Genomic DNA, 18,246 nt, shown 5'->3' with positions numbered 1-18,246 from the left:
GATACTTTTTAGAAAGGTCTCCCTCAAACTTGTCAATAGAAGAAATGAACAAAAATAATTATTGCGGCTGGAGGGGTGGAGTTGAAAGACCAGAAGAACTAAATTTGTATGGTTACAGAAAGGTACCCAGAATTTAGAGGAATTATTTAGAGTGGCACAAGAGGTAATGGGATTGAATTAGGAGGCAAGTTTAAGACACATCAAGAAAAAAATTCATGACTGTATGAATCGTTAGAGTGGGAATAATTCTCGAAGTGTTGGAAACCTCTGTGATTGGGACTCCCAAAATTAGGCTGAGCAAAACACTGTAGAATATGGTATAGGGAACTGCGTGGCACTGGCAGAAAGATGGGCTATATGATTTAAAGGGCCTTTTCTTCCTGTGACTTCTGATTTGAGTAAGGATGAACCTGTGGACATATCTTGAAGGAAAGCATGCTATGTCAGAAATTCTCAAACTGGGGGGCATCCAAGAGTTCATGGAATGTATTCTGGAGGGCATGAGAAGCTTTAGGAGGTTTTAAAAAAAGATTTTAAAGAACTTGCTGGGGGGCTGAAGAACTGCAGCGGCGGCTGCTGGCTGGATGCCCAGCTCTGTGTCTGAAGGCAGTGCTGCTGCTGGCAGAAGTGGAGAAGTAAGGGTGGCATGGTATAGTGTTGTCGCCCCTACTACTTCACTGATAGTAGCACTGCCTTCAGAGCTGGGGGACAGAAGGGGGGCATGATCAAATAAGTTTGAGAACCGCTGACTTATGTTATGCTTTGGTGATGTAAATGCTAAAGGAGAAACTTTATCACTTGTATCTGCGTCCTACAAACAATTTTTTTTCCTTCATGGTAACTAGTGTCTATAGCTTTGGGTAGGCTTTCTTTTGAATTTGTTAGAAATTAGTTTTGGAATTTGGTTATTATACATAATTTTTACAGAGTTTGTTTCTTTAAAAAACTACGGTCATATGAACATGCATGATACAGATCCCCCCCCACTCTTCTGTGATATTTTGTGTGTGTGTATACATATATCCTCAGGAGGGGAGAAGAGAATTGAAGTTACTATGGTTTGGGATTGCTAAACTCAATCTTCACATTTTGACAGTGCACAATGATACTGGTTGGGATGCAGTGACTTTGCATTGTAGCACAGGCCTGATATGTACATTTAGGGAAATTTTAGTTGACTTGTGGAACTGCATTACAAAACCGTTCCCATATCATTTAATTTTAAGATGGATGGGAGCCTAAATGTCGTCTTTTAAATTTACTGTGAGATGAAAAATACATAAAATTTAAGTTTCATTCTGAAGTGTCTGTGGAAATTGTTAAATGTACTCATGTTGGTAACTTAAACTCCTTTAGGTAACTTCCTTTTTAATTTGAGCTTCTAGTAAAGCTATTTTATCTTTCTGTTTAGTGCCAAAGATGATATTGACCTTGATGCTCTTGCTGCTGAAATAGAGGGAGCAGGTGCTGCCAAGGAGCAGGAACCACAAAAATCTAAAGGCAAAAAGAAAAAAGAAAAGAAGAAACAAGAATTTGAGTAAATAATTTTGTCCCTTTCATTATTGTATTCAATTACAAATAAACAAATACTTACGTGATTTTAACTTTTTCTTTAGTGAAGATGATATCCTAAAGGAACTGGAAGAACTGTCTGTAGAGGTACAAGGAGGGAAGGTTGACAGAGAACCTGCTTCAGCAAAGGTGAAAGTTGAGGGGTTATTGACAAATAGCATTTTGAAAAGGGCAGTTTTTGGGTACTCAAATCCTTTACTCGCAGATTACATAAGTTTTGGTGCTGCTGTATAGTAGGAAGACCTAAATGAAAATTGACTAATATTTAAAAGTAATGATTGCTTTTAACTACTCTTCTGCGTTGGAGGCAAACAATGATAACTTTTAGCTTAAACCACTTTTGCACCCAGATAAGCATTAGAAAAATGTGATGGAATAAGTAGAGCGTTCTTTATTGTGGGCTGTCTTTAGTTACTTCAGGTATCCCTTCACTACTACTCAAACTCTATCCTCAATAAGAGGAGTCGTATATAATTGCCGAATTTTGCAGTTGAAAACATTTAATTTTCCATGAAAAAATTAAACATGTTTGTTTGATTACCAGCCAGAGAATGACGACCAAGAAATCGGCTTCTCAAAACAAGACAAAAAAAAGAGAGGGAAGAGTAAAAAAATCAGTTTTGACGATGATGACAGTGAAGAAATGGAGGGTAAGGATACAAAATCTAAAAAGACTCAGAAACCAAAAACTGAAACTCACTCTGGCAGCGATGATGATGATTGTGAGATATTGCTTAAAAAAGGCAAAGGAAGAACTGAAAAATCAAATAAAAAGCTGGACCTTTCAGAAGAGGATGAAGCTAACGTTAAGAAAAGTAAAGAGAGTACACGAGCAGTGTCCTCGGGTGAGAGTGCTGATGAATCAGACGATTTCTCCCAATCTAAAAAGGGTCAAAAGAAAAATCAAAAGGGAAAGCCTGCTCCTAATGCTGAAAGTGGGGATGAGGAAGAGGAGCCTTCATTCAAAATAAAAACAGTGGCTCAGAAGAAGGCAGAAAAAAAAGAGCGTGAGAGAAAAAAACGTGAGGAGGAAAAAGCCAAACTGAAAAAACAGAAGGAAAAAGAAGAGTTGGAAGCTGGTAAAGAACAGGTAAAGCAGAAGGAGATTCCAAAGAGAGCTGAAGAGGCAGCTTCTCCTGAAGCTATTCCAGCTGCTGCAGCAGGGGAAAAGGGAGAGGCTCCTACAGCGGCAGAAGGTTGGTAATTTTAGGAGAGTAATATTCGATGCAATCAGACTTTTTTTTCTCTTTAATAATTAATGAGATAAACCAGTGATTGTGATTGCAGCTTTTTCCAAAGTCAATAATATTAAAGATATTTAATAGCTATATATATATTTTATTGTATGTGGTTCACCCATGGGCATTTTTCCTGGTCTGTACATTGTCCAGGTATATGGAAAGAAAGTGCCACATGGTGAATTCTCACTGCGCTATATATTTATAGCTCTGCAGTGCAAACGTAATTTTTCACTGCTTGATTCTTAGACATCTATTACATGAACACTTCAGAGTCTTATCGCTATGATTTAAGAGTCAATTTTTTTCTTTTTCAGTATGAAATCAGAATCAGCAATGTTTCTCAGATCTGGAATTAAGCAAAACATAGTATTTTAAATACTAAACTATCTGGAGTCTTTTTAAATTGAATTTCTGACACCCCTGAATATCTGTCTTTTTCTTATGTAGCTGATGATGAGGGGGACAAAAAGAAAAAAGACAAGAAGAAAAAGAAGGTTGAGAAAGAAGAGAAAGAGAAGAAAAAAGGTCCCAGTAAAGCTACAGTTAAAGCTATGCAAGAAGCCTTGGCTAAGATGAAAGAGGAGGAAGAAAGGGCAAAGAGAGAGGAGGAAGAGCGCTTAAAACGACTTGAGGAGCTAGAAGCTAAGCGTAAAGAGGAGGTACTGCATGTGTTCAGATGGGTGAGGGTTAGGGAAGTGGTGCACCCCCACTCAGTCTGTTGCAGGCTTAGGCCCTTACTATATATACAGTGAAAACTCACTGAAAGTAGTGGAAGGTCCCCCTTCTTGTCAGCTATAAATTGTAATAAATCCTTGTAGTTTGATAACTAATTCCATAAATCACAAAAATGCATAGTGATATTTTTCTGTATCACTGTTTACTTTCATAGGAACGATTGGAACAAGAAAGAAAAGAAAGGAAGAAGCAAAAAGAGAAAGAGAGAAAAGAGCGTTTGAAAAAGGAGGGAAAGCTTTTAACTAAATCCCAGCGAGAAGCTAGAGCCAGAGCAGAGGCTACTCTTAAACTACTCCAAGCTCAAGGTAAGTAGTTTTGTAAAATCCTAAGCTCTTTTTGTGCACTTACTGCTCAAGGAAAACTTTGCAGATTCTTTCTTCTGTTATCTAGGTCCCATGTTGCTTCAAGCAGAATATACCCAAAAATGTCATGTGAAAATTAGTGTGTTTCTGTGGCCAAGGAAAGCAATATTTTTATTTCAGATTTATTAATAGTTAAAATTAAGATTCTGTCATGGGTATTTTTAGTAAAACTCAGCGACCGGTTGTGGAATTCACAGAAGCCCACAATCTTTCCCTGATTTACCAAAAATACCCTGGGGTGGGGGTACCACAAACAGAGCACTGCCAAGGCTTGCAGCTTCTCCAGCTCCTCCATTGCTCCTGCAGCAGAGACCGACTACTGCTGCTTCAGCCCCGGGGTGGGGGTTGATCCAATCCTGGCTGCTGCTCCAGCTGGCCCGGGGCTGGCCGTGGGCCAGTTGTTTGGGCGGCCTCCCATCTCCACTGGCTGCGGCTCCCTGGGGCTGGCTGCAGCAGGCAGTGTTCCTGGAAGAAGTCATGGAGGTCGCGGAAAGTCATGTGAATCTGTGATCTCTGTGAGAGAATCGTATCCTTAACAATAGTTATCAGAGTAGCTCTGTGCTTATAGAGTTATTAAATATAACCATAAAACCTGAAGGGAAAATTGGCTAATACATAGATTAAGGTGGCAAATATAATATATCAGTTACCACCAAAAATAAATGCCTATGAAGAATTACTACTTGGACATCCCAATCTCATAAGGCCAGAAAAATTAGATGAGTCTTGCAGTATGTATTGAAAGTAAGTAATTTTGGTTCCTGGCAGACTAAAGTAGGAAGTGAATTCCAGAGGCGAGGTCTTGGGTCTCTTGCCTTTTAAATCTGGAAGAAACTAGCTTGAGTGCCTCCACTGAGCATAACTATGTGCTATCTTGGTGAAAGAGAGGTGCTCTCAAATAGTCAGGATCCAAACTGTTTAGGCACTCTGACAAAAGTTGTTGGAATGTTTTTAAATAAAAAAACCTCATTAAGGCCCATGGTTTCTGTACATTTACTGCTGTAGTTTATAACTAGCTTTCTCTGGAATTCTGCTGATTCATTGCAAAATTATACACCTCTGTGTAATCTTGTCAGATCTCAAACTTTGCAGGTCTTGGTCTCGGTGGTAATTGAGTGGAAGGTATTTAAGAGGAACCTAGGGTGTTGGAGCAAATACTCTTGGTATTTCAGTGGCAATCCTTCCCTCTTGCACTAGGTCAACTTTCTACTCTCATGCTAGAAAGTTATTTTAAAGCAAATGAGGGAGGAGTGCCACTGGAGGTCCCATCTTTCTGATGAGGTAGAAAATGAAGGCACTGATCTTCATTTTTTACTTGGCACACAATTATGTAACTTCAGAAGCACAATACTTTTACCAGCAGGCAAAATACTACCTATTTAGCCTTCTTTAAAAGCTTAAGAAAAGAGAGATGGCAGGTAAGAAGCCTAAAGACCCTAAAACAAGGTTTGCTGTCAGGCCACTTAGAAGTGAATTCCAGAATAGAGGATCCTTTACTGATGATACCTTATCGCTGCTAAATTTTAAATGTATATGTTTGTGGGACCAAATGTAAACCTCAGTCAAAAGTTTCAAACCCGGGTACCTAATGTTCGATGCCTAAGCATAAGTGGCCTGACCCCTTTTTTCCAGAGGTTGAGCCCCCACAAATGCCTCATGAAGATGCATGTTGTTGGCATTTTCTTGCAAATCAGGCCACTTAAGTGTCTGAATATGCACTTAGCCTAAGTTTGTGCAGTTATGGAAAACTTTGGTCTTTAATTTAAACCACATCTTATCTTTATTTTAGTTTGCCAACTTGGTCACTAATCTACAGGTTAGTTCTGTTCATTGTCTTCCTTGAATGGTTCTAATTCTCATTTTGCAGGTGTTGAAGTGCCATCAAAAGATTCTGTGCCAAAGAAGAGGCCAATTTATGAAGACAAGAAGAAAAAGAAGCAACAGCAACAGGAAAACAAAGAAGGTGAGTGTATTTTACTTCAGCAAAAAATTCTTCATATAATAGAATAAACTGATTTTGACTTTTCATAGTTTCTTTTTTGCTATTACTCTTGATCATTCACCTTAATACAGCTTCATTTTCTTGTTCACTAACAATATAGGTAACAAAAAGGTGTATTGCAAAGCAACAAAAGGCTCATGTCCTCCATATACATCATGAAGGCTCAGTAGATGGTGGCATGGTGTTATGGCTTGAGGTTTTTTAACTTTTTAAACATCAGGGATTATAGTGTTCTAAACTTACTGATATTTCTGAAGTGAAAAAGCAGGAAAGCTTTATCCTAAAAAAATAAGACTATTTGATTGATTTTTGTGCCCTTTATCAATGAACCTGTAAAGCAGGGATCTCAAACTCAAATCACCACGAGCCACATGAGGACTAGTACATTGGCCTGAGGGCCGCATCACTGAAACCTTTTCATACAACAATACAAAAGTATAGTCAAAAATGAAAGAGTTATATAGCATGCTATTAAAAGTCAATGTATTCACTTTTTAAAACCTGTAATGTGGAGAGGGGTTTTAATATAATATGAGCACTCTCAGTAATGCACCTCACTCAAACGACACAACACGCATTTACTTTTAGAATTACTTCGGTTAAAGCCCCCACCCCCACTCCACCCCTTATTGAAGGTGAAAGGGGGTTGATGCCCTCTGTGAGCTTTTTCAAAGACAGTGCTGTATCAATTGTACATTTGATTCCCTCTTCCCCCCCACCCCCACCCCGGACGGACAGACAGACAGACACACAGAGTCTTTCCAACTAATTGCCATAAAATAAACATAATGAGGGTGGGTGATCACATTCTGAAACATTGGAGTCTGTCAGAGCAGTTGGATATAGATATCTAATGGATTGCATGTAGCTAAGTGTTTGACATTCCTGCTTTACAGTTCTCCTGTGGTTACGATTGTTACAGCTTTTTCAGCATAATATCAATTATATGCCAAAAAGAGTTTTAAGTGAAATATGGATACACCTTTAACATCTATAACATTCTTTTGGTTTTTTTGGTCTTTTCTTTTAATCCTGCTGAACTGTAAGTAGCTCCTTTTCCTTTGTGAGAAGGATCGTACTTTGATAATTGTGAAAGTAACCACCAATTTAAATTACTGTTTAGTAACGATTTATTTTCCCCTTTTTTGGTTGGGGAATGGAGAGAGATCTGAAAACTTATTTGTATTATCACATCTTTCTGCCAAAGCAGGTAACTCTGAGATGAATCTTTATTTTTTTGAATGGGTGGTAATCCTGTTTAGCCAATAATTGACCCAACATCTGTCCACTTTCAAGCCTGTTTATGTTGTTTGAGAAAGCATAGCTTTGGGAGCTGTTTGTCTAACCTTTTAGATCAACAGGTTCATGCATTTTGGTTTGATCTTCCTAAAATATAGTAGTGATTTGTTTTCTTGGTATTAGTTTGACTTTAAAATGGAATCCAGTGGTAAAATGTATCTAACCAAGTAGATAGTATCCCTCTAGGCATTATTCTCAGACAATATAGCAGTGATTTTGTTGATTTCCTTGCAATCTCAGAAACCATGGAGGTGTCTTCCCAAACTGAAGAAGTTGTCGAACCAGTTACACCAGTACAAGAAGAAATTCCTCTTTCAGAACCAGGTTGGTAGTAATATTAAACAATTAATAAAGCATATGTTGCCGGCATAGTCATTTTAAAATATTCTCAATTAGAAACTTCAGAAACCTCTCACCTGCACTACTGGGAGAGTTGGAGTCAAAGGTTTTTTTGGTCCTCTCATTGTCAGGAGGACTAGATTCCAAAGGGTTTGTTTTCACAAATGCTGAGCAGTTTGTATGGATTGGCTTGGGAAACTAAACAGCTGTAGGGCAGGAATGTACTCCACTGATGTGCAGAAAACAAAGCTTTTAAGATGTGGCCTTTGTAATGGGAAGTATTAAACTCGTGATTGTCCTTTACTAAGTGATCCACCTTAACGTTTGTGATGAGTAATAAGAGTGAGGACAATAAACAAAGAGCTATGCTTCAAGCAGCTTGCTACATTTTTTTAAACTTACTGCTGCAGTACATCCTGGTCCATAGTCCTTGCTATGGAGGACCAGGAATTCTATAACCACTCCACATCTCCCTTTTTTATAATAAAAAAATGTAAAACTGAATTATAAACCAATGTAAATACACACAATTCACAATAAATTTCAAATTCCTTAAAACTATTTATATTACTGTGTCCACCTATGAATTGCATTTCAGTACTCTTGGAGTATTCTAAAGATCAAGTGTTTGAAAGAGTCCGATCAGTTTTCCAGACCATGTTCTCTGATCTTTTGAGTTTGTGAATGGAGTCCCCCTACGGAGGAGACACGCATCCTGACAGAGTAATTGCAGGTCCCAGATCCTTTGTCGTGTTGGGCAATATTGAACATGAATCCGATACCTCTGGAGAAGTCTTTTTGGAGTCTCCACCCTTTGGGATCTGAGAGTTTCTGACAAGTTCTGAACAATTCCAAATATCAGGGAGTTTTTGAGCCAAACTTTGTTCCCTGGTCTCAGTTCAGGTAGTTCTTTTTTGTTTTTGTGCCAAACATAAAAATTCAGCAGTAACAAAACTTCAATTTCAGCATCCTATTTTCAAATTCCTTCAGGTTGGGTCACTTAAGTTTAAGCTGCATTGGTGCCACAGGTAAAGGTGTCCTTAGTCCTTTTCCCATCAGAAGTTCTGTAGGAGAAAGTTCAGATACAAGTTTTGTTGACTCGCCAGGAGTGCTTTATATGGGTCCACTGATTTTTGCAGAAGTTGATTTAACTGCTTTCTCCATCCCCTGTTACTCTGGGGGCTAATGTGGACTACTTGTATGATGATCAAAATCCAAGTCCTCATGCTAGGAAGGCTTCAGAGGTAAATTGAGGCCCATTATCAGACATGAGGACTTCAGGTATTCCCTGTCTTACAGAAGCTGATTTTAGTTTTTGGATGATCTGTGCTGATGAGGTCTGTATAAGTATAGCCAAATCAAACATATATGTATGTCTTTTTCCTGAAAAACAAATCTGTGGTTACCTGCTGCCAAGGTCTGTCATAGGTCTTAGTAGAGAGTAATGGTTCTGGCATGGTGTTTTTTGTTTCATTTTTCCCCTTTTTACGCATCTTGCAGCCATCTACAAAGGTCTGAATTTTCCTGTTCAGACCAGGTCTCTATACAGATGGTTTTGCTTGTGTCCTGCACTGGTTTATACCTTGCTCTCCCCCATGGATTTTGGAGAGCATCCCTTTCTGAAGTACCATAGTGCTAAGAATACTCTGTCCTTTCAGAAGCAGGCCATTAGCCATGTGTGAAGCTCCTTTACATCCTGCCAATGTGGCGTTAGGTCTGTTGGAAGTTGACTCCTTACACATTCCCCCCCCCCCCCCCCTTTTTTTTTTTTTTTTGGCAAGTCTCATCCTTCAATGGTTCATCTCTGTTTGCTGAAGTTGGCTGGCAGGTGCTGGAATTGCTGCCAGAACAAGGTCAATGTAGACTTTGACATCTTTCTCTGAAGCTGTTGTTTCTTCTTCTTCTTGGTGGCTGCTGTAGCCTAGAAGATGGTTCAAATTAAGAAATAAGTTAGGTGATTTTAGGCCCCAAACATAATTGTTAGAGGAGTATCCGAAATTGAAGTTGTTAGTGTGAGAACTTAAAGATAAGTTGGAGACAGTGTGTTGTTGGAAAGTAAGAGTTAGCAAGGACATGACCCAGGGTTATGTTACTGTTCTGTTTTGGTTATAGCTGGCTTAATGTGTAAAGAGCCAGTAAGAAGGTGGTAGAAATACAATTATGGTAAAAGGCAGTTTAATGTTAATTAGTAGTATAATGGAATATAAAGGAGCAGTGTTGCTAAATTGCAGGAAAGCTCCAATTTATATTTTTTTTTAAAAAGGCCCATTAGTTTCCAGGGTTATAAGGCTATACTTCACTCTGTTATCAATAGGTTGATCACCCCATTGATACACTTCATCTTTAATCGTAAGTATAATTGTAGTATTATGTAAGTAATAACTGCATGCCTATTTGCTTAACCATTTTTTCTTTTAATAAAGTTTGATTGTATCATTCAAAGTGACACCTAGTAGTCCTTTACTGAATAAATTTTCTGTAACTGACCTAGAACCTTGAACCTCAAAACTAAATTGAGTTTTATTGCACCATTATTTTTATGCTAAAATGTTCCCAATATTAAGCTGTTAAAGGTTACAAAAGGTTACACTGCTCAGTTTGGGCTCTAGACAGAGTATATGCTGCAGTGCTTTCCCTGGTATGCAGTCAGTGTTGGGGAGACAAATCACATCAGCTGTAGTAGAAATCTTTGAATCAAAGCGGGAAGGTCATCCTGTTGATTTTGAACCCAATAATGTGGGCTGTTTCTATGTTAAAATTCAAGCCAAACAGATATGGACTGAGCTGTTCACAGGCCCAAGTGGCTGCTAGAGCTTCCTTTTTCCACCGGAGCAAGACTATGAACTGCAGTAATAAATCTCAGCTGTTTTCCCCCTTCTTCCTGGCACCTCCTATTAAATTTGGCCCTTTCATATATTCTGTTGTCTGCCCATGAAGACACTTTGAAGTATTTCTTTTCCTCATCAGTGGGGGGTAGAACATATAGGATACCATCAGCAGCACTACCCAAGGCAAATATCAGGGTGTTTACTTGGTATTCTTATGCTTTCTCTGTTAAGCCAAAAGCCATCTGGAATTGTTCCAGTTTCCTGATCTAACAAGGCTAGCGCCTGAGTTGCCAAAATCAAACTTCTTTAACAGAGCCATTTGTGCTATGGACTCCATTGTTGCACTGAGACAGGGCTTTGCTTCCTTCCTGCTGTAGCTTTCATAGGTCTCTTCCCTGATTTTCCACTTTCTCCATTCACTCATCATTCTGACAGTCTGGGGGTCTTTTCTTTCTTTTACTCCTCCTGGAGAGAGAGTCACCTCGTTCTGACACCATGTGCTGTGAAGAAACAAACACAGAGGCCCGTGCTTGCAGTAGATGGAACTTCCCACTGAGGAAGTTCTTACATTTATTAAGCTCCCCACTGCAATACATCCTGGTCCTCTCTGCTAACTGTGGAGGACCAGGAGCTCTATAACCACTCCACAATAGATACATGTGCTCTTGAAATTCTTCCATAATGTCAGTATTCTCCCCAGTAGATCCACCTAAGTGTGCTGCTACTACTTCATTGCTTATGATTGTACAGAAACCTGAGCAGCTGTACTCTTCTGGGAAAAATATTTGTTTCCTATTAAGCCCTTGGTTCTTGAAAAGGAGGTTCGGGTTCAAACAATACATTTGTTTGAAACAGGGCTGGCACTGATAGAAACTTTCAGCTTTGTGAGAGCTTGACTTAAATGTTGTGTGCATTATACATCTGGAATAGAGTAAGTTTCAGATCGATTTTTTTTTCTTCACTGCCCCCTCTCCAATTGTAGACTGAGCTGTATCCCATTCACCACAAAAGAAAAGGGGTGGCTTTTAGGGCTCCAAGACTCTGAAATGTGCTTCTCCTCTTGCTCTGAAATAGTCCAAATTCGATGTGTTCAGTGGTGTTACAGCTGTATTAGTTCCAGGAAATAACATCCTGGGACTGACACAGCTACAACACCACATCAAAAAAACAAAAAACCCCAAGCCCCACCATGTCTTTCTAATAGCCCAAATTTGGTGACCTTACAACACTCTACAAAAAAAAGTCTATTTAATAGGGTTTTTGGAAAGGGCTTAAAGTAAGCTTACCATAACAATAAAAGGTGGGAAGGAATCGCTATAGGTGTCTGGCTGGCTGATTTCCTGTTGGAATGATTATTTTAATATTACTGGGGTTTTGTTATGTTGTATAACTAATGTCTTAAGATGTACAGAACTTTGAATAAGCATCTCTTCTTTTACCATTTTAAATCTAAATAGGCATTACCCCCCCCCCCCCCCCAAAGAAGAAAAATCAAACCCAAAACTCACCATGGGACCAAAACCTTCTTTTTCTTTTCTTTGGTACCTCTCTTTACTCCTGAGGGCATTCTGCACAAAAAAATTAAAAATTCTGTGCACAATATTTTAAAATTCTGCAAGTTTTATTTGTTAATAAATAAATAAATGCTGAGGCTCCAGCATGGTATTGGGGAGACAGGCCACTTGCTGCAGAAAGGTGGGAGATCACCCTGTAGCTCCTACCTCCGGGACACTGACTCAGTGGTGTGGCTGCACCCAACCCTGATACAGCACAAGGCCTGGGTTTGCCCCAGAAACACCCTGGGGCCCTGCCCCTCTGTGCCAGGCACACCAGGTGTAGGGCAGACAGGATCTAAGTGTGGAGGGGCTCAGTGTGGGGGAGATCCAGTGTGGGTTGAGAGGACTCTGTGTGCAGCCAGCTCAGTGGGAGTCTAGGTGTGGGGACATCTGGATGCACAGATGCTCGTGGGGGGGGGTTTCCCAGGTGCAGGGGCAATGGGACTCTGCAGGGGCTTCCAGGTGAAGGTGGTTGAGGCTCAGCGGGGGTCTGGTTGCTGGTGGGGTGGGGGTCTGGGTGCAGCTTGGTGGGGGTTAGTGACATGGGGGTCTGGATGTGGGGGCTCAGGGTGGTGCAGGGGTGGGGTATCAGGGTGGGGGTTTGAGTGCAGGGAGCTCAGTGGGAGGTCATCTGGGTGCAGGGGTGGGGGTCTGGAGGTAGGGGTTGAGGTTCAGTGGGGTGGGGTTCAGGTATGGAGGGCTAGGGGGGTTCTGGATGTACCAGGTGAGGCTTGGCAAGGGTGTCTGGATATGGGAGATTGGGTGGATGGGGGAGCAGCTCCCTGTACAGTGATTCCTCCCTCCACAGCTGAGGAGCGATGCGGAGAGGATGCTGAGCTTCCTGCAGCTGGAGGAGGTTTCTGGGCATGGGTCTGACACAGCCCCAGCAACTTCTTGCAGGGGAAGAGGAAGTTCCATCCTCTCCTGCCTCCAGCTGGGACTAGCAGCTGATCCCAGCTCAGGGTAGGAGATACTGGCTGTGGTGTCCCTAGCCCTATGGTGATTTACCTCTCTGCTAGCTGCTCTGGGTGCCTGAAATGATGTACCTGTGCTGCTAGGGAGTGATGCATGACTGCTTTTGCAGTTTTCCTTTGCTTCCCTGACAGACAGCCATTTTTCTGCGGGGAAGCAAAGAAATCTGCAGGGGACATGAATTCTGCACACGCGCAGTGGCATAGAATTCCCCCAGGAATGTCTTGCATGTGGATAATTATGGATTGGGGACTATTCTATTAAGGACATGCAGTTCTTGACACAGGTGCATGTGATACAGCAGCCAAATACTAAACTAACAAATCTTGTCCAAAGAGCAGAGGCCTTTAGAGATGAGTCCTCTGAGATGTAAGTAAACTTTGTTGAATAGATAAGGACTATCACAAACGCATTAGTAGGATGGATCTATTACCCAAAATGTTGGATTGTATGATCTCACAAAAGGAGAGTGGATTTATTTCTTGGGGGCATAATATGTTACTGAGGACTTCTACATAGACCAGCATGTCTTATTGTCTATTTTTTCCCCTTTAACCCATAATGAATTCTCTGGGGAGCTCAGTGACACTAGACTATTCTAGAGCTACGCTGCAATGCTAGCTATGTAATGCTATCTTTTTGTGAGCTTAAAAGATTCAGTTGCCATTTTGCCATAAGAAAAAGAAGTCTCTCAAATATTTCACTTTGGTCATCTGATATTTCTTGCACTTCTATATAACATGGATATTGTAAACCTAGTGAAGATTTATTCATATATGGAATTCTTTCAGTTTCAGAAGAAAAGGAGGAAGAAGAAATGGCAGATGCAGGTTTGGATGACTGGGAAGCAATGGTCAGTGATGAAGAGAGAGAAAAAGGTGGGTGTGTGAGAGTAAATAGAGGTTTGGTAGTATTTTTATATCCAGGACAAGTTTAACATGGTTAGTTAACAGTATGTGCTGGTTATTATGACCATCAGATCCATCTACCGATCTCTAGTCGGAGAATTGTCTCTGTGATGGATTGGATCACAAAAACCCCTTTGGAACTGCCACCTGATGTGCCTAGACTACCTCTGAGCCTGTTTTCCCTGCCAGCTTGGGACTTCAGTACCTTGCCTTGTTTGAGCCAGACATGCTTGCCTGCTGCACAGACAGATCCAGGTCTGAACCACATCTCCAACAAGCTGCAGGCTTAACTGAAAACAGCTTAAGAAGTGCTCCTGGCTCCAGCACTCAGATACCCAGCGCCCAATGGGATCCAAACCGCAATTAAATCTGTTTTTACCTTGTATAAGCTTTACCTTTATATAAACTCATAAACTGATTGCCCTCTGTAACATTGATAGAGAGATGCACAGTTGTTTGCCCCCCCCACCTCCCTAGGTATTAGTACATACTCTGGGTTGGTTAATAAGTAAAAAGTGATTTTATTAAATACAAAAAGTAGTATTTAAGTGGTTCCAAGCAGTAACTGACAGAACAAGGTAAATTACCAAACAAAATAAAATAAAACACACAAGTCTAAGCATAATAAGAAAAAACTAAATGCAGGTAAATCTCACCTTCAGATGTTCAAATAAGGCTCTTTTACAGACTAGGCTTCCTCCTAGTCTGGGTCCAGCAATCACTCACAACCCTGTAGTTACTGTCCTTTGTTCCAGTTTCTTTCAGGCATCTCCTTGGGGTGGAGAGGCTATCTTTTTGTGCCAGCTGAAGACAAAATGGAGGGGTTTCCCCAGGGACTTATATAGTCTCTCTCTTGTGGGTGGAAACCCCTTCCCCTCTTCTATGCAGAATCCAGCTCCAAGATGGAGTTTTTGGAGTCACCTGGGCAAGTCACATGTCCATGCACGACTCAGTTCCTTACAGGATGACACATTCCCAAGAAAGCTCAGATGTGGATTGGTGTCTCCCAGAGTTCATTGTTAGCTTAAGTGTTTCTTGATTGGGCACTTACTGAGAATAGTCTTTTCTCAAGAAGCTGACCAACTGCTGCTTCACTGAGGCTACTTAAAATCAAACAAGTACATAGCCAATATTCAGAACTTTGAATACAAAAATGATGCATGCATGCATACAAATAAGATGAATATATCCAGTAGATCATAACCTTTGCAGAGATATGTTACATGACATATCTAGCATAAAACATATTCCAGTTATGTCCTATTTACAATCATAAGCATATTTCCATAAAGCATAATGGGGTGCAACCTTAGTCTCTCTTCCTCCTGTCCTTCCCTCCCCCCGCCAGGAGAAAAGGAGGTGAAAGATAAAGCAACTGTGGATAGGGTGTGAGTTTAAGATTTTTATCATGATTGACAACTTTTAGAAATTATTCAAAATCCTGTCCAGTTAATGTCTTCATAGACATTGGTGTGTGTGTGGTGGTGGTGAGGGGATTTAGGTCTAGATTCACAAAGCAACTTAAATGTGGGGACACTGATTGTCTTTGTGCCTGGAAAATAACTGCGATTCACAAACCCTGAGTGAATTTAGTGCCTAGGCTCCCTATACATGAATGGGGATGGACAGGTACCTCACAATGGGATTCACAAAAGCTTGGTGGCTCCTTGTCTGAGGTACCCAGTGGGAGGTGCCAAGCTTAGGGATGTGTACTAAACCCTGCCCCCTCTCGGAGATAGGGTCCTAAGTCCAGGCTTCAGGGAGGTGCCTCCCTTTGCTTGAGATTCTCAGTTGCAGACCCTCAGCAACGAGCTGTTCACATGTTACCTGAGCAGCTGGAGAAGTGATATATGCAGCAATTACTGAGTTGCCTTCAGCTGCCCAGTCCTGGGGACATCGGCAGAGGCTTTATACTTGGAAACAATTCCCAGCATCCAAAGCAGTCCCAGTCAAACCACAACTATTAATTCTTGTTTTCTTTTGGGGGATGTGGCACCCCTTGGCAACAAGTTGTGGGACCCTCTTCAAAGCCGCATCTGTTGCGGGTGAGGTAGGCTGGGGTGTTTAAGTGCCTGATGATGATGATATTTACCATCTGAGGGCACAAAGGGAGCATAGCCCCAACTAGCTCAGTTCTTTCACTGGAGAGAGCAGAAGGGGAGCCCCTGCCTCTCAGCTGTGATACCTGAATCCTTCGGTTAGCCCCTAAAGATGTGGTCTTAGCAGTAAGAGTCGTACTCCATCAAAGGCAGGCATCCTTGTGGTACTGGACTGTTTGTTGTACCTCCAGTCCCACGGTCTTGTTAGTCTCTCTGAAAGTCCACTTTACTGTTTTCTTAGCCAGTTGCCAGCCAGTGGAGATAAAATAGTATATTCCCACCCTACAGTAGCCAGATTTTTAAAGGATTTACTAATAACTTCCCCAGCAAGAGAAACATTCACATTCCTTAGATTTCAATTTATTGCTCACCAAGTTGGGCGGGGGGGAGGCGCCTTTGAATCTCTCAGGGATGTTCTTTTAGAAAACAACATTCCTTAGAGCAACCACATCAGTGAGAAGAGTTGAACTCTAGTGATTACTCCTCCCTGTGCAGTAGTGCCCAAAGAAAGTAGTGCTTAGACCTGCATGATAGCTTCCTATCTTAAGTGATATCTGGCTTCCACCTTAGCCAGTATGTTTTCCTCTTGTGTTCTTAGACCAATGATACTCAGACCTCAGAGGTTCAGGAGCCAAATTAGCAATCAGCATTACCCAAAAGAGCCACAGTAGTGTGAATTCATTGTTTCATTGACTATAGTACTATATATTCATATTTAAACAGTATGACAGGGAAAATATTTACGTTTGCAAAATGACTGACCGAGTTGGCTATTTTATCAATTACAGTTGGTTAATAACATAGTAAAAGCGTCCTGATTGGTTAATAACATAGACTGGTTAATAGTTAAATCACAGTGGTTTAATATCATGTGCTACCAAGAGCCACATTAAAGAGCTATTTGTGGCTCATGAACCGACCCTGTGCCCGCCGAGGGGAAATAAATTGTCCTACTTTATATGAAAAAAGAGCCCTTTGTCTTTTCCCTCAGGTAAACAAAACCCATTAGACAGGCATGTGGGTAAAACTGTCAGGGAGAGCCTGTTTCTACACAGATTATCTAGGTTATATGGAACTCAAAGGACCAGTATCTTACAGGGTTGAGGACTTATTTGACTAGAGACACTGCAGCTTGTGTGGAATATGTTAAGCACAATTCCCTAGTGGAGTTACGTAGAGCAATGTGAAGTTTGGTGCGTCCCACCTCCAGGCACTGCTCTTTATACTTCATGATCCAGTGGTCTGTTTGGGAGAATGGTTCAACAGTGCATAGCTTGGGATAAACTCCTCACCCAGATTCCTCCTGGTCAGTACTATTTGCTTTTCTCTCATGAGTAGGAAAGCTCAGAGGACCCTGAAGAAAGAGGTTGCTTGCTAGTAACAGTTGCTCTAAGTCTCCTCTGTGTATCCACACTTCCTGCCTACCACCTCCTCTGTCTGAGATTTCTTTATGTACTTAGGACTCTGGTTTAAGCGAAGGAACTAAGAGGGTTGGGGGTGCACTCCCTTATACGGCCTCAGACTTCAAATGTCAGTGTCACAAGAGTACACTTACACCCCCCTTCAGCAGACACAGCTTTTGAAGAGAGCTCTGTAGTTCATCTCCAAGGGGGAGTTCCATATTCCACAAGTATGAATACACATAAGTGTCTTTCAAAGAAATTGTAACTGGTAAGAAACCTCCCTTTACTGGGGCATTCTACTGGAAAATATATGTTTTCTTTAAACTATCTTTAAAATGTTTTACAGTCTTGACAATGTTTATAAAGATGTAGTCCCTTCTACACTAATTACAAATTCCTTGAGTTATAGAAACTTTCAAAAGCATCTTTCTAATGAAAAATTGATTGACTCCAAATGGAACTTGTTAGATTTGGAGTGTTAGTTCTTTACTCCTGAGGACATTCTGCGCCAAAAAATTAAAAATTCTGCACACAGTATTTTAAAATTGTGGGAAATTTGTCAAATGTGGAGACTCCAGCATGGCATTGGGGAGCACAGGCTGCACAAAGGTGGGAGATCACTGTGCAGTTCCAACCTTGACACAGCGCAAGAACCGGGCCTGCTCCAGAAACACCCCAGGGCCCTGCCTCTCCGAGCCAGGTGTGGACAGGAAGGCTCAGCAAGGCAGGATCCAAGTGTGGAGGGGCTTTGTGTGGGGGGGATCCAGGTGTGAATTGAGAGGGTTCTGTGTGGGGCAATCTGGGTGCGGGCAGCTCAGTGGGGGATCAGGGTACAGGAGGGATCTGGGTGCATGGGAGCTTGTTGGGGAATTCTGGGTGTAACAGTAATGGCACTCTATAGGGGGATCCAAGTGAAGGTGGTTGGGGCTC

The 18,246-nt window shown here is 41.2% G+C and overlaps 1 protein-coding gene across 1 annotated transcript in view; it reads left to right on the top strand.

Annotated features, from left to right (window-relative positions):
* The window catches only part of EIF5B (eukaryotic translation initiation factor 5B), a 71,800-nt gene that overhangs the window by 15,925 nt on the left and 37,629 nt on the right, over positions 1-18,246 (top strand). The window contains exons 2-9 of the mRNA XM_048858059.2: positions 1,412-1,537; positions 1,617-1,701; positions 2,117-2,768; positions 3,261-3,472; positions 3,703-3,853; positions 5,778-5,873; positions 7,452-7,535; positions 13,698-13,784. Of these exons, the coding sequence (XP_048714016.2) occupies positions 1,412-1,537; positions 1,617-1,701; positions 2,117-2,768; positions 3,261-3,472; positions 3,703-3,853; positions 5,778-5,873; positions 7,452-7,535; positions 13,698-13,784 (1,493 nt within the window). The remainder of the gene's footprint in view (positions 1-1,411; positions 1,538-1,616; positions 1,702-2,116; positions 2,769-3,260; positions 3,473-3,702; positions 3,854-5,777; positions 5,874-7,451; positions 7,536-13,697; positions 13,785-18,246) is intronic.

Source organism: Caretta caretta, chromosome 1, assembly GCF_965140235.1.
Source record: "Caretta caretta isolate rCarCar2 chromosome 1, rCarCar1.hap1, whole genome shotgun sequence".
NCBI classification, from domain to species: domain Eukaryota; kingdom Metazoa; phylum Chordata; order Testudines; family Cheloniidae; genus Caretta; species Caretta caretta.
This window is presented reverse-complemented; position numbering and strand designations above follow the sequence as displayed.